General features: G+C 40.4%; 1 protein-coding gene across 2 annotated transcripts in view; it reads left to right on the forward strand.

The window, feature by feature from the left end:
• Positions 1 to 16,777, forward strand: part of ANKFN1 (ankyrin repeat and fibronectin type III domain containing 1) — a 343,361-nt gene that overhangs the window by 309,966 nt on the left and 16,618 nt on the right. For both annotated transcript variants that reach the window (XM_021067257.2, XM_084983129.1), the window contains exons 18-19: positions 5,300 to 5,466; positions 12,974 to 13,187. In XM_021067257.2, coding sequence (XP_020922916.2) covers positions 5,300 to 5,466; positions 12,974 to 13,187 — 381 coding nt within the window. The remainder of the gene's footprint in view (positions 1 to 5,299; positions 5,467 to 12,973; positions 13,188 to 16,777) is intronic.

Genomic DNA, 16,777 nt, shown 5'->3' on the forward strand with positions numbered 1-16,777 from the left:
TGTGCTGGGGCTGGACATATAGACATTAATAGGACACAACCGCCCACCAGAAGCCTAGAATCCAGGGGAGGATACAGATATTTATACTAATAGTCCCAATATAATGAAAACCCTGCTGTAAAAGGTAGGCTATTGAATTTCAGAGGAAAGACATCTAATCCTTTCTCACAGAGATAATATTTGAGATAGCTCTTGAAAGATAAACATTCAGAAAAGGAAAGAAAAGGTAGAGCAGAAAGAGAAGATAATTTTAAGCAGAAGGAATAGCATGCACAAAAGTTTGGAGACCTGGGGAAATGCAGCCCAAATAAGTACATTCTTAGTAGCTCATTGTGACAGATGCTGACAGCATCTGAGGAAGAATGGCAGGATAAAACCAAAAATTTAAAAGCAAAAATCTTGAGTTCCCATTGTGACTCAGTAGGTTAAGAACCTAACATAGTGTCCATGAGGATATGAGTTTAATCCCTGGCCTCGTTCCGTGGGTTAAGGATCTGGTGTTGCCATAAGTTGCAGTATAGGCTGCAGAGGCTGCTTAGATCTCGTGTTGCTGTGGCTGTGGTGTAGGCCAGCAACTGCTCCAATTCAACCCCTAGCTTGGGAATTTCCATATGCCATAGGTGCAGCCATAAAAAGAACATGTTTTAAAATTTTTAAAATAAAAACATAAAAATCATGAAGGGCTATGCCATCCTAAAGTGGTTAGGCTTTATCCTATAGGCAATGGGGAGTCATTAAAAGATTTTAAAAGAAAAGGAGTAAGACAGACTTAATGAGTTTTAGCAATTCTATGGATTGCAGGAAAACAACAACAGCAGGCTGAGGGAGTTCCTGTTGTGGCTCAATGGTAACAAACCCAACTAGTATCCATGAGGACGTGGGTTCCATCCCTGGCCTTGCTCAGTGGGTTAAAGGATCCGGTGTTGCCATGAGCTGTGGTGTAGGTCACAAACACGGCTCGGATCTGACATTGCTGTGGCGGTGGTGTAAGCCAGAAGCTGAAGCTCCGATTTGACCCCCTAGCCTGGGAACTTCCATATGCTGCAGGTGCAGCCCTAAAAAAAGGAAAAAAAAAAAAAAAGAAGAAGGCTGAGACTAGAAGCAATAAGACAGTTAAGAAACTGGCCCATGTGAGCGCAATGATAAGAACCTAGAGACTGCCATAGCAGGGGTACAGAAGAGAAGGCAGAGGCAAGAGGAATTTAGGAGTTAAAATCAATAGGACTTTGTGATTGATTTAATGTGGTTGAAGAGCAAGATGGAGGAGCCAGAGAGTCTGAATAGGGTGCTGAGATGGATAACGCTGCCATCTACCAAAACAGGAAATAAGAGAGGAGAAACAGGTTTGGGGGGAGGGGAGAGATGATGAGTTAGTTCAGTTTGACAAATGATGAGTTTTGTTTGAGGTGCCTGTGGGATATTCCGGCATTGAGCCTAATGGAATCCAGGCCACGGGCTTACAAGAAATGGCACAGTCTCAACCCTCATTCCTAATGCCCATTTTTCATGATTTAGGATACCATTCCTGAATTCCAACTGTCAACTCATTCACTACCAGGAATCTTTAGAGAGGCATCTTATGCCCAGGTTCTTTCTGATGCTTTGGCAAAGAATCACGGAACTAAACTGACCCTAGGAGGTAATCTTATTGATTCCATAGCTTCCAAACTAGGCTATCTGACACAGACTAATTTGGACTTTACTGAGTTAGAGGGCTTTAGGAAGAATATTCTAATCTCAATCTCATTCTAATATTCTAACTACTAAATGCCTCAGGGGGATGGGGTAGGAATGTGAATAAAAATTTATTTTGTATCTGATATGTGCCACATGCTGTGCTGTGCACTTTATTGTTTATTACTCGGTGTTTAATCCTAGGCATACATCATTATCCTTGTTGTAGATATGAGAAAACTAAGGCTCCCTGAGGTTATATGCCTATTATCACAAAGGTAGTAAGTGGCAGAACTATGATTCCAACCCAGTTCTGTGTGATCCCTAAGCCTGAGTACTTTTCACTCTACTGTACTCCTAATCTCACTTCTGGTGTTGGTGCTAATGGCCTTTAGTCTGTGACTATTTTACATGGGAAAAAAGAGACAGAGAAACACCACAGAAAATCAGTCTTAGTTTGTAAATTACTAACAAATCATGTGGTCCAAGATAAGGCATTTTTGTATCCTTTCTACCATTTGCCTGTAAAATGTATGTGATTCACACTAAAAAAAAAAAAAAAAAAAAAAAAATTAGAAGCTTCCAGTCTATCCTCCCGTCCTCAGTGATGGCTACCAAATGTATCATTGCTAAACCACAAAAGACTATGTTAAAGTAACATTTGTTAAAGAAACATTAAAGGCTCTGGATAGAAACCACTAGAGGGGGAAAGTGAAGTGCTGTCCTTGTCGTTGAAAGGTCCTCATAGCTCACTGTGGTGAGTGGCACGGGTGATGTGGGCACTATGAGACCACCCACTGATCCAAGGCTCTGACCACAAGGAGACATAACAAGAGAAAGTTGTGGACACCCTGGCGTTCTAGAATTCGGATGGGACTGAGAGTATTTCCTTTAAGGAAATTCTTTAGTGCCTCTCACAGTCTTCCCAATCATATTTTAGAAAGAAGGAAAAAGCTGATTTTTTTTTTTTTTTACAACTTGGTTTGGAAAAGGCAGATTGTAAGACACTTCACTGTCCTCGCTTTCCAGCCCAGAAATGATATCTCTTAAGAGCAAACAGGATATAAGACACATTCGGAGAGCTCTAAGGGTCAAGCGCAAGCTACAAAGTAATGGTGACTCTTTCCTGGAGAGCTGCCAGTAAACATCACAAACCTGAAGTCCACCTTTTAAAACAGGAAAAACAAGAGCACCTTGAGAGCGAATGGAGGGGAAGAGGAGATTTGGGGGGACGGGTCTCCCCTCATGGGATTCCTTGCTGTTGATGTTCACTCAGTCAATAAATAGTAATTGAGAAGCTATAATGTTTCAGGGTTTGAGGGGAAAAAAATATTAACAGGAGACATGGTTTTTATCCTCAAAGAAATCAGTCTACTATGAAGGCAGTCAAGTAAACACGATATTATAGTCAAGCAGGATAAGTGTCCTGATACATTCAGAACACAGAAATAATTCTGCCTGGAGGGGAAGAGGTGTCAGTGAAGATTTCACTGAGGAGAAGACATCTGAGCTGAATTTTTAAGTATCAGAAGAAGCCGACCTGAAGGCGTTGGTAGAGAAGGTTACCGGAGGAGGAAACGGCATTTTCACGAGCATGTGAACATAAAGGACTCGTAGTAGGTTGAACGCGGCCAAAGCTTAGGGTTAATGCAGGCAGAGGGTGAAGGCGGGTTGCATGATAGAGGATATGATGGAGGATATATTCAAACCCTAGATCAAGGTGCTTGCTTTATGGTGATAATGTCTGGCTTTTATCCTGAGTCAGGAAGGAGCTCTATAGAGGTCTGTAGACAGAGAAAAACAGTCAAAGTAGATCATTTGGGGAAGAGTTTGATAGTTTGTCATTTGCTGAGATCAGTTCTTTGTGTCAGACAAGGAAGTACCAGATCAGAGGAAGGGAGAGGAAGGATCTGACACCAAAGACACAAAAAGGAAAACCGGAACCAAAACTACCTGAATTCAGAACCAAAACTACCTGAATTTACCTCCTTCAGACAGTGTACAGCTAGACTAAGGATGGGTCACTGGAGCCCTCACGCCATTCTTCTCAACCACTTCCATATGCGGAAATACAAACAGAGCAGGTTACTCTTACACTCACCTGGGTTTCCTCCTAAGACAATGTCAAGCAACGTAGCAGATAGTGGTAAGATGGGAATTGTAGGGCGTACAGACTCTCTCGACATGCAGAGAAGTAGGGCTTCCTCACTGAGGTGCAGAGATGACCAGATGCCCATTTTGAGGTGGTGTGGTTTTAGCTTCCCTAAATGGCCATGTCTGGGTCTCAGAAATCAACACCAAAAAGGCCCAAGGGCTGTAATTAGATGTTCTTCCTCACTAGAGAAGGAAGAATAAAAATGTTTCCATAGATTTGCTGAGTTACAACGGCCCTACTTCCAGAGCATGAAACACACTGGGTGCAAGTCAGAGGTACAGAGAGTACGTGAGGTTCTAGGAGAGTGAGTCTCCAAATTCAGCAATGGCCAGGAAGAGACTAGTATGACACTTGTCTGAATTAGGATGCTTTCCTCATCTAACTGGAATCTGAAGTCATGGTAGATGATCAGAGCCAGTTAAAGAAGTATGAAAAATATGACCACCTAAGATTGCCTACACCAGGCCGAGTCCCACACGCCTCTCTCCCTCCTCCATGATGGAGACGAAGGTTAGACTGTTTCCTCTGGCCTCTGGTTCATTATCTTTTAAGAAAGGAAGGTCAAGTGTGCTGAAGACAAAAATGACCTGTTCCATCATCCTTCCAGAGGAGCTGAGGAGGGTAGAGGCAGGAACGAATCAAAATTCATCATACTAGGTCCTTAAGGAAGGTTTCCAGCCAGACAAAAGACAAAATACAGGAGTTCCCCTCCTGGTGCAGTGGAAACAAATCCAACTAGGAACCATGAGGTTGCAGGCTTGATCCCTGGCCTCCCTCAGTGGGTTAAGGATCTGGCATTGCCGTGAGCTGTGGTGTAGGTCACACGGCTCAGATCCTGCATTCCTGTGGCCGTGGCATAGGCCGGCAGCTGTGGCTCTGATTCGACCCCTAGCCTGGGAAGCTCCATACACTGCAGGCGCAGCCCTAAAGAGCAAAAAAAAAAAAAAAAAAAAAAAAGACAAAATACACCCTGAGAAAAGCATGCCATGCATCTTCTGGGACTTCTGGCCCTGGAAAGAAACATGCAAGATACATCCTGGAAGTCAGACATGGCAATCAAAAGGTTTCAAATTGCTATTTGGCTTTTTTTTTTCTTTAAAGTGATAAGCAAACTTATTTTCCCAGTAGTATCTATATTATATGCATGTATATAATATACGTATATCATATATATTGTTTACATATATATAATAGTCCAACTTTAGGGGCTGAACATAAACTGCAGCTTTAGCCAACCCCACTTCCCTATACCTTACCAGAATGTGGTAAACCTTAAAAGGGAATACTGTCTGACTAAAGCCAGACAACTGGCCTCTTAAAAGAACATTTATAATTTATTTATGGCCTAATATTTTCCACTGATAGGATTAATAAATCACGTTTTCATTCAACTTGTTTTCTCTGAGGTATGAATTTCTCTATTTTGATACCAGATCTTAACATGTTTTATTTTGCTTGTCCATTTTCCAGTTCATTTTTGCAGCTACAGGGAGAAATTTATTAGTCTATATTGCCGCCTTTCTGCTGTCATGGAGCTGGATTCTCTGAATACCCAACAGTCCCTGAGGGAAGCAATCTCAGACAGCGAGGTTGCAGCTGCCAAACAAAGACACCAGCAAGTTTTAGATTTCATTCAGGTAACAGTTTGTTTCTTCTGAGGTAATAAAGGAGAAAGAAGGGGCAGGGTGAAGGCGATAAGAACCAAGTATGAGAAAGAACAGTAATGTGGACATATTTAAAGACCACAGTGTGTAACTGCCTCTTGATTTGGTTAAAATGTGGAGCTCAAGACTTAAGAAAAAGCTAGAAATAAGTCACTGTTTTAATAAAAGCTGCATCAGCCATTGTGGTGGGTAGCAGTAGTTTCCCACACTGGAGAGAAAAATCACTGCCAGAAGAAGCAGTGATTAGAATGTTATTCTTACCCACTGGCCTATTGATAATTGCAACAGAAAGAAAAATTGTATTAATTCAGTATCCCAGAGAAAAAGAAAACAGAATGACCTATCAGTTTATATTACCCCAAATCCAGCTGGACCTAAGATTCCTCATTCTTTTGACTGCTTTCTGGCAGAACTGACACTTTAATGTATAACTACAGACATTAAAAAATGTTTTCCCTGTCCATGGTCTTTTCTGGAAAAGCCTTACAGTGCAATTTCAAGGTCTTGAGACAGGGGTACTGACTATCATCAAGAGAATTTGGATCTGGTCTAAAGTTGCCCCTAAATTCTTAGACAAATCTTGTGATCTTCATGACTACAGTAACCCAATTCACAAAATGAATATACATCAGTTCTCTCTCATCCATAGGGGATATATTCCACGACCCCCAGTGAATGCCTGAAACCACAGATAATACCTGACAATGTATTTACTATGTGTTTCCTATACTCACATACCTATGATAAGGTTTAATTTATAAATTAGGCACAGTAAGAGATCAACAACAATAAAATAGAACAATCATAATGATCTACTGTAATAAAAAGTATGTGAATGTTCTCTCTCTCAAAATATCTTACTGTACAAACTTAATGTCCTTTCCATCTTAACTAAGCATTTATCATGCACTGTGGCAATAGCTTTTGTGATTTGAGTTGCAATAGCTAAAATACCAGGAGCTTCTTTTTCTTTCTTCACAATTTCACAGTATAAAGATTCATTCTTATATAGATCTTAGCAAACTCAGCCTATGATTTTTTTTTTCTTTTCTTATTGAGAACTTTTACTTTTTCACTTAAAGGAAGCACTTTGTGGCTTCTCTTTGACATAACTAAATTGCCAGCATTGCTCTTCTTGTGCTTTGGGCCATTTAAGTAAAATAAGAGTTACCTGAATATAAGCACTGCGATACCACAACAGCTGATCTGATAACCAAGAGGGCTCCCAAGTGACTGAGGGTTGGGATTCGCTGGACAAAGGGATGGTTCACATCCTGGACAGCATGGGGCAGGATGACAAATTTCATCACACTATTCAAAATGAGGGGAACTTAAAACTTATGAATTGTTTATTTCTGGAATTTTCCATTTAATATTTTCTGACCTCAGCTAACTGATGGCTACAGAAACCTCAGAAGGTAAAACCACAGATAAGGGGGAACTAATATATAGAAATAGCCTGAACATAAATATCACTGACATATATTCAGACCCATTTGATAAATATTTGTTGGACACCCAGATGTCAAGCACTGTAACAGAGATAAAAGTTGAACTACACATGGTCCCTGACCTTAAAGAGTTTAAAATCCATTAGCATAGACAAGAAATGTGTACAAATGCTATTTGCAGAATGACCTAGGTACCAAAAAAAGAAATTAAAAAAAAAAATCTGTATCAACACAAAGAAGTAAAATTTACTTACAATTGCGGATATAAGAAAAGTTGCCATAGAGGATATAACTGATACAGAGCTAAGCCTGGAGGGATAGACTAGTCTACAGTGAGGAGAAATAGACTAAGGGGCAGTCAAAGAACAAGTGTAAACATGTAAGACAGAGAGCAGAAAAATCCTATTAGGGGAATGCTGAATAGTCAAGATTGGTTGCAGCATAAATTGAGTAAAAGACAGTAGTGAGAAGTTAGGTAAGAATGAAAGTAGCAATGGAATCAGATCAAATTTGCACTCAATTCTGCAGGCAATGTAGACCTGGCCAAAGTCTTGGAAAAAGTCGGTTATAGGATCTCACAGATGTTTAGGATAGATTCAAGCAGGGGAGAATAGGCCTCCCATTCGCATTGGTATGGCCACACTGGTTGTTTATAGTGAGAACTCCTTCTCATTGGCCACTAAATAATTTGCATATCATTCCTGAATTTAAGGAGAAGACTTAAAGACAGGGAAAATAGACAGGAAGTTATTACAACCATCCAGGCAAGAAGTAGTGAGGACCAAAGATGAGGAAATGCTGTGAACTTTGGTCAAGTAAATTTCACCAAATCTCAACCTCTTCATCTGTCAAATAAGGATGATAATAACAGTACTAGTTCCCAGTGTTACGGAGAGAATTCGACAAGGTAATGAGAGTAAAACATTCAGTAAAATGCCTGCACACAATTAGTACACAAAAAATTATACATTCATTTATTCATTCATTCATTAAGAAGAAGAGAAAATGCTTCAAAACATGCAAGATTGGAGTTCCCGTCGTGGCTCAGTGGTTAACGAATCCAACTAGGAATGATGAGGTTGCGGGTTCAATCCCTGGCCTTGCTCAGTAGGTTAAGGATCCGGCGTTGCCGTGAGCTATGGTGTAGGTCGCAGACGTGGTTCGGATGCCGCACTGCTGTGGCTCTGGCGTAGGCCAGTGGCTACAGCTCCTATTAGACCCCTAGCCTGGGAACCTCCATATGCCGGCGGGTGCAGCCCTAAAAAGACAAAAAAAAAAAAAAAAACCATGTAAGAGTGGAGGTTTATTAAGGACTCAGGAAGAAGATATTGTAATATGCTTGCAAAGTATGAGCAGACAAATCCTATCCTACTTCTCTCATCCCATAAAATAGATATCGTATGTGACCTCAGACTAAAAAAATGAAACTTTCAAGAACGTACTTGCTTTCTTGACCTTAAAGTTTAGCATTTAAAATTTTTATATATTCATATCATTATTTTATTTCCAGTAAAAATGGAATATCAATAGGGGAAAGGGATGAGAAAAGGAAGAATGAAGCAGGAGGAGAGTATGAAAGACTGGCTTGTCTTCGGAACCTAGTGTTAAGGAATGGTGGAGCAAAGTATGAATATTAATGACCAGAAGTCAATTGGCATACATTTTTAGTCCTGCGTCTTCTACTGATAAACCCTGGGGTACTGGACAGTTCATTTGATCCAGAGGCCTCCATTTCCTTACATATAAAATGAAAGAATTGAACAAGATGACTTCTTAAGCACCTAATCAGCGCTAACATTTCCAGATTTCTTTAACAACCATAAATATTTTTAGAGAAGTACTTCTCTAACCATACCTTAGGTTCTATTTCTACTTTATTTTACTTCAGACTCCCTTGAATCCACTATGTTGATCCCACAGAAAAAGCAGACTTTCTTCAGTCTGTCCCAGCCTCACACTTCTCCAAGAGGCCCTGACTCCAGTTCTGACTTCCAGGCGACTATCTTCGCTCCTTTCTTTTTCACCCAGCCTAGGGCTCCACTGCCGTTTTCTCCTTCCCTTTCATCACGCTGTTAAGTGCGATGGATAAAGGCGGGCCAGGCCAGGAATTCCTTAAAGTTCTAGCCTGCTCTGGTCTCCCAAAGCAGGTAACTTGAGAGCCCTCTCTACATACTCTCCAGCCAGCCAGCCAGCCAGCCAGGTAAATGTAGACTTGGATAAAAGCCAATCCCCAAAGGACTCAAAAAAAAAAAAAAAGTACTTCTTGGCCAGTGTAAAACCAAACCATCTCCTTGCACCCATAGCCTTCAGTGGACTGCCTTGCTCTGTCCAACATGGAAAACTTCACTGACCAGAGATAACGCAATATCATCTCCCCCCCTTATCTATGTTGGGCTTCTCAATCTTTCCTGCTCAGAATGAAAACCAGCTGCAGCCATTCACCCATTGGCATTCACAGCTCAGCCCACCACACACCATAATCTACAGAGGCAACTGCCAGCTGTGAGGGCATTTGTATGATTCCAGATCTAAGACAGTGTTGAAGGCACTACACAAATCAAACATTGTAAAGAGCAAGGGAGTCTATGTAAATACAGTGAGGAAAAGAAGCCAAGGAGTGCAGCCAGAAAGTGGGAGAGCTGGGCCAGGGGAGGTGTAGAAAATCACAGATAAGGTATCCAGCCTTTACAGACAACATCCACAGCAGAAATGTCAAAGTGCAGAGACTTGGCGCTTGGCATATTTTGAGCTGCTAAAGCCTAAAGGGCAATTAGGCTATAATTTATATGCTGTAATGCTTCAAATGCTCCTAAGCTATAATAGAAACACAGCTCATTAAATATAGCCAATCTATCATCCCCTCAAGTACCTTGTAACTGTACTGTGAGAAAACCAATCATCTTTACAATTTAATAAAAATAGTATCTTGCCTGAGTACAGAGAAAAGGGTATAATTTATGGGATGAAAACTGAAATTTTTAAAGGACAGGGTCAGAAATGGATGCAGAACTTTTAACCAACAGAGCTAGTGGTCTTTCTTTTAAGAAAAAGAAAAAAGTGTCAGCAAGTCTTTAGAAGCTGATTTTGGACCTTCAAATCAGGGGATTATGTTGTCAGTTATTTTTAGATCAACAGTATAAGGTAAAATGGGTGAAAATTGTACTTCTTTTAGAGCTACTTAGCTAAGTCCATTAAACTCAGTCCATAGGCTACCCTGTACCTGTTTTTGTTTTTTTCTTCCTCTTCATTTCACCACTGAGAAAAAAAATAAGAAATATCTTTTCTATACATAGTTTTTAAAATTTCTACATCAAATATCACTATCCACCCTCTGGATGTTCATAAGACTGAACAACAAAAATTTATTTTCTCACAGTTCTGGAGGCCAGAAACCTTAAATCGAGGTGTTGGCAGGGCCATACTCCCTCTGGAGACCCTAGGGGAAGATCTGGTTCAGCATCTGGTGGGTGCGGGCATTCCTGGACTTGGGGCCACCTCGCTTCAATCTCTGCTTCTGTGGTCACACTACCTTCCTCTCTTCTGTGTGCCACATCTCCCTCTGCCACACCCTCATAAGAATGTCTTTTTGAGGACATCTCTCATTGGAATTAGGGCCCACCCAGATAATTCAGGAGAAACTCCTCCTGTCAAGATCCTTAACTTAATCACATCTTTTGCCATACTAGATAATATTTACTCCTTTATCATATAAGGCAATACTTACAAATTCCAGGGATTAGGATGTGTACATACCTTTTAGGAGGCCACATTCCATCCATTGCAATAACCATAGTTGTCACTGTAGCAACTGAAAACTTCTCACAATGCACTGATCTACATCATCTTGTTTAATTCTCATAACGACCCTGTTCGGGGGCAGAGATCTAAAGAATTGGGTAACCATTCATCCATCCCCTCCTTCACTGAAAAATCGTTTATGGAGTACCTATTCTTTGCACAGCCAAGAGTAAATGGAACAAAAGCACAGTCCCTGTCCTAGCTGGACCTCTAAAATCTGTCCAGAGTCATGCAGTGCCTTTAAACTTTGAGACAAGAGTATACTGCATGAGGTAGGATCAATAAAAACTAGCTGAGGAAGCAACAATCCCATTCGGTCCATGTCTTTTCTGGGATTCCCACTTGAGCTTTACCCTCTAAGCTTTAGCTTTCTCCCTTTACAATGCTCAGAGTCTCCTCATGGGCCTGCCACTGCTGAACCTTCAGCCCAACTCACTGCCTACCAAAGCCTGAACCTCAGTTTCATGCTTTCATTACCAATGCTCTGCCCAGTTCTGTCATTCCAGGACAGAACACTAGGAGAAAGCAGGCGAAAATGGCTACCGACCACACAGGGCCATTCACTAAATCGCTAAGCTTGCCTGTCAGAACAGGAAGACATCACCGTTTCAGACTCTCTCTTTGTTGGTAGCACCAGGTTTGTGGATATTCTTTAAAGAGTATTTTTTAAAGTATAGGCTAAAGCCCCAAGAAGGAATTTTGAAAATTAAAAAAGAACACTGGATAATCCCTTATCTTTAAAACTTTTATAATCAGAGAGAGCTTAACCTTGAGGTATTCACAAAATGTACACCTACCTAGAAACTGAGCAACGTCAGCTCTCCAAATGTTCTTCAAAAATAAAGCATAAAATGTCAGAGCTGGAAGGAATTTTAGACATCATCTAGTCCAACCTCTTACTTTTACAGTTGAATAAATGGATCAGAAGAAGTTAATGACTTGCTCAAGGCACCCAATGAAATTAGCTGCAAAGCCTATCGCAAGCGCCCCAGGGTCCCATGAAAAAAAAAATCTGTCATTAACAGCTTCCTTGGTGAGAGACAGAATAACCCAAAAATTTGTGGCCAGTATCTATTAATATTGGGAAGAATATCTGCCATCTACAAAGAGAGACGCAAAAATATGAATGACTTTTACATTAGCAGGTTTCCATGTAACAACTTTATAATAAAGACTTTTTTAAAAATCATTTTGGTATCCCAGAAGTCAAATGGTAATAGTCTAAAATGGGCTACTTGAAAAGTAAGGATGTTTAAACTATTTAGGAAGAATAAGCTGTTTAAGCTGTTTTATATTTTAGAAGCATTTGTTTTATATGTAAGAAAGGAATAAGTTTAATATATAAAGTTATCCCTAGTAAAAGAGGTTCAAGAATCTCTGCTTATTCCAGTAAGACTTTGTTTTTCTAGTTCACATAGAACTAAAACTACATTTCTTTCACTTGTTCTGAAATTCAGACTTAATCATCTGCCTTTCCCATATAATACCCTCATGAGGAATATTTAATTACATGCTGAGAATTAATAACACTTCTTATGTGTGTGAGAAATGTACCCTGCAGTTTTACAAAGCACCTTCAAATTTATCATTTCACCCAATCACCTCAGCAGTCCTGTGAGGTATAAAAGTGGAAATTCTTGTCCACATTTTACAAGTAAGGTAACTAAGACTCAAAGAGGTCCAGTGACTTGCCAGGAGTGGTGGATCCCAACTGGAATCCAGGTCTCCTACTATTTCACTAAATGAAATAGCCTCTGAGGTAAAAATTTGCAAGTCACAAGAGATTATAAAGAAGAGGTACTTTTATTTTACTCTTGCCCAAAGCCAATACTGTGGAAAATGTATTATCTGGGGAAATGTATCATCTTGGATTCTCAGGGAAACTTAGACTTTTTTTTTTTTTTTTTTTTTTTTTTTTTGGTCTTTTTGCCTTTTCTATGGCCATAGCCAGGCATATGGAGGTTCCCAGGCTAGGGGTCTAATCAGAGCTGTAGCCACTGGCCTACACCACAGCCACAGCAACGTGGGATCCGAGCCGCGTCTGCGACCTACATCACAGCTCATGGCAACGCCGGATCCTTAACCCACTGAGCAAGGACAGGGATTGAACCCACAACCTCATGATTCCTAGTCGGATTCATTAACCACTGAGCCACGACGGGAACTCCAAGACTTAGACTTTTTAATACTTGTTTGATCACTTAATGTCTCTTACCATTTTATCCCCAAAGCAAATAGATGAAGTTTGGCGTGAAATGAGGTGGATCATGAATGCTCTGCATTATGCAAGATACAAACAACCAGTTTCAGGCTTGTTCATCACTAAGCTGATAGACTCCTCAGATGAGCAGAACCTAAAGAAGATCAATTCTACGTCATCACATATAGACTGTCTTCCATCACCGTCCCCATCGCCAGAGATGCACAGAAGAAAAGCAGTGAGTGGTAAGCAATAAGATCTAAGGGTCTCTATTTCAGCCACCAGATTCTCGGTCCTGTCTCCACTGACGAGGTTCTTTAGTGCTGAGTCATTAGTACCAGCAAGCAGTAGGAAACACTGCTCAGTGCTAAGTCTAGAGGCACAAAGGAAACAAAAGCAGAACAGCAGAGGGGTAGAAAGCTAAGGCAAGAACCTCAGATCACCTCCATTTAGGGTTAAGGAAGATTCCAAGCTTCCAAGACACAAAAGGAAATAAAACCTCCAGGTCCAAAACCAAGTAATAAAGAGAACAGGCCCAGCCTCAAGGAAATAGGGATTGACAGGACTAAGGCAGGAAGTAGGTACCAGCCTGGGTAAGAGTTCAAGACTAACTTCCCACCCATATAGCACCAATGTCCTGGGGTGAGAGGTGGGAACTATATAACTTTGGATAAACTAGAATCCTGAGCCTGGTCTCATCATGGATATAACAATCAGGAAACAACTTACAGACAAACTGGAGGAAATGCCTAGCAAGTCATTTCCACTTTTGGATATTAAATTTGAGTTTCCAAGGCAAATGCTAACTGAAAAACACATGGCTAGGTTAACAAAACTTCTACAAAACACCTTTATACTTATAAACAGAGAGAAAGTACACTAGTCAAAAGCAATATAATGCTCTTGCCATTTTTCTAGCTAATTAAAATAATGGGGTTCCAAGGATCTTTCTTGATTCTATTGCTTATTATAAGAGCTCCAATTTTATAATCTTTATAATGATAATTATTGATTTTTTAATAAACAGGTCTGAAATGTGAACTTGTCCCATAGGGGGCAGCATGGTGTAGGAGAAAGAGCTTGGGCGTAGAAATCAGAGACCTGGATTCAAATTCCAGCTTTGTTTTGTAAGCTATATGCGCTTGAACAGTCTCAGTTTCCATATATGTAAAATGAGAATAACAATATATACACTTTGAAAAGTTATTTATGAATAAGACAATCTATGTCAGAGGTTCATGGCATATAACAGACAATAAATTGTAGATATATTTAAATGTCACTCATAGGGAGTTCCTGTCGTGGCTCAGTGGTTAACGAATCCAACTAGGAACCATGAGGTTGCGGGTTCAGTCCCTGCCCTTGCTCAGTGGGTTAATGATCCGGCGTTGCCATGAGCTGTGGTGTAGGTCGCAGACGCAGCTCGGATCCCGTGTTGCTGTGGCTCTGACGTAGGCTGGCAGCTACAGCTCTGATTAGACCCCTAGCCTGGGAACCTCCCATATGCTGTGGGAGCAGCCCAAGAAATGGCAAAAAGACAAAAAAAAAAAAAAAAAAGTCACTCATAGAAAAACTTTTGTGATGACATGAACCTTTTCTGTAAGTCTGTACATACTTCTATGTTTTAAAAACATCAATGTCTAAAAATCAAAACTTGGCAAGTGGAATAACTTGAGAGACAGCTAATTTACATTACCAAAGGATTCTATGATTTAACAAATTCAACAGAATAATTCATTAAGCAGCTTTTTATAGATTCCCAATGGGCTGTGGATACAATTAAAATACCATCTCTGCCAAAAGCTAATCTAACAGGGGAGACAGACACAGTCACAATTTCATAGTAACTGTGAATGCGCTATGATGAGGATATGCATCAGGTGCTATAAAATCTACCGGAAGTGTTAGCCAGAAACTCATAAGATCAAAGAGGGTGCTTCCTGGAGGAGATGACAAAGTCAAGTACTAAAGGATAAGCAGGACTTGAGCTGAAAAAGAGGGAAGAGCAAAGCATTATAGGCAGAGGAAGTAGAATGTGCAACTATGTATGCTTGCACATGAACATGAGCAGCCTGGCTGAACCTAAGATCTAGGACATTGTCCTTTTTTTAAAATCATTTTTTAAAATATTTAAACCTGCTATGTTCCACATATTCTTCAAGGTAACAGGGATAGAGGGATAAACAAAGCAAAGTCTGTGCTTGCATTGAGTTTATAGTCTAGAATGACAATGGAAACATAAACAAGATCATTTCAGATGGTAAAAATTCCAATGTACAACATAAAACAGCAATCAAGGTAGACAGGGAGAGTGTTGTATTCACTAGGATGTTCAGCAGAGACCTATCTATGAAGATTACATTTGAATCAACCATAAAAAAAAAAAAAAAAAGGATCCAGTAACACAAAGATCTTGGAATATTCCAAACAACAAAAGAGCAAAAGGCCCTAAGGTGTGTGAATGAAAGAAGGCCAAAGTGGAGCAAAGTGAACAAAGGGGCTGGTGGTGGAGAGACCAGGTACAGAGAAAGGCAGGGGCCAGTCTAGGGCATGGTAAAAAGTTGGGGTTTTATTCTACATGTGAAGGAAAGCCACTGGAAACTTTTAAGCAAGGATGGATATAACCTGAATTATTCTTTAAAATCAAATCTGTTACAAGAGTCCAATATTGGAAGCAGGGAGATCAATAGATCAATCAGGAAGCTACTAACAAAGGAGACAGCAAGTTTTCTGGCTTGAGTACCTCGGAACGTTAGGATGCCATTTACCAAAAAGAGGTTAGACAGGAGGAGAAACAAACTTGATGGGTTGGTGTTAAATTTAGGTTAGCTTTAGGGCATGCCATCCAAAAAGAAACATGCTGGAGAAAACAGGATGTATGAGGGCTGAAGCTCAGGAAAGAGAACTGGTCAAATAATATAGGTTTAAGAAATGTTGACATATGAAAGATATAGCTACAAAAATGCTTGATGTTCCCTAGAGTAGGTAGAGTGAGGAAAGAGGCTGTGGAAGGATCCTTGTGGCAAAGAACAGCCAGACCTCTTCCACTGAGAAGTACCTTCCAGAGGAAGAAGATAAAACGAGAGTAAGTCGTGTCACCAAAATGAAAGCGTGCCATATGATGGTGAAAGGTTAAATAAAACTGAAAAGCTTCTATAGTTTTGGTTTTTTGTTTTCAACAAGGAGGTTGTCAGTAATCCTGATGCTAGCAGTTTGTGAAGGAAAGGAGATAAAAACCGAATAGAAGTAGATCAGGGAGTAAATGGGAGGTAAAGAAGTGAGAACAGGAAGGATACATTCTTCAAAATCTTGGCTGTGAAAGAGAAGAGGGAGGGAGGGCAGTAGCTGGAGAGGTAGAGATTTGAAAGGGCATTTTTTTCAAAGGCAGGATAGCTATGCCTCTATTGAGGTATTCCACAATTCACATAATTCTACAAAAAACTCTTCAATCTACTGCCCCCTTCATAGCCCTTGTTTGCCCTCTCTGCTCACAGAACTTTCCCAATGTTTAATCTTCTCTCAGCTACAGGGTCCTAAGTAGGTCCCCCCTGGCTGTGTGAGGGTGGCCTCTCTTGTGCCACATAAGTGCCAAACTCTCATGTTAGCCAGATGATGGGTTACACACACTCCCTGCTGGGAGGATCTGGCCAATTACACTCGGATTTTATTATTAACTTAAAATGTGAGTGATCATCATTCTGTTTCTTAAAATATAACTCTCTTGGGTCCATTTATTTCTCGGAAGCCAAGATTCCATGGGCTGTGAAACACAAAGATGTGGAGGGCGGCAGATGAGAAATGGAACCCAGTGACAGGGAAACTGTTGAGAACTAGG

This window comes from Sus scrofa, chromosome 12, assembly GCF_054392235.1.
Source record: "Sus scrofa isolate SSC_HxYL_T2T_F1_AM1 chromosome 12, Sscrofa_HxYL_maternal_Yorkshire_Landrace_v2.0, whole genome shotgun sequence".
NCBI lineage: Eukaryota > Metazoa > Chordata > Mammalia > Artiodactyla > Suidae > Sus > Sus scrofa.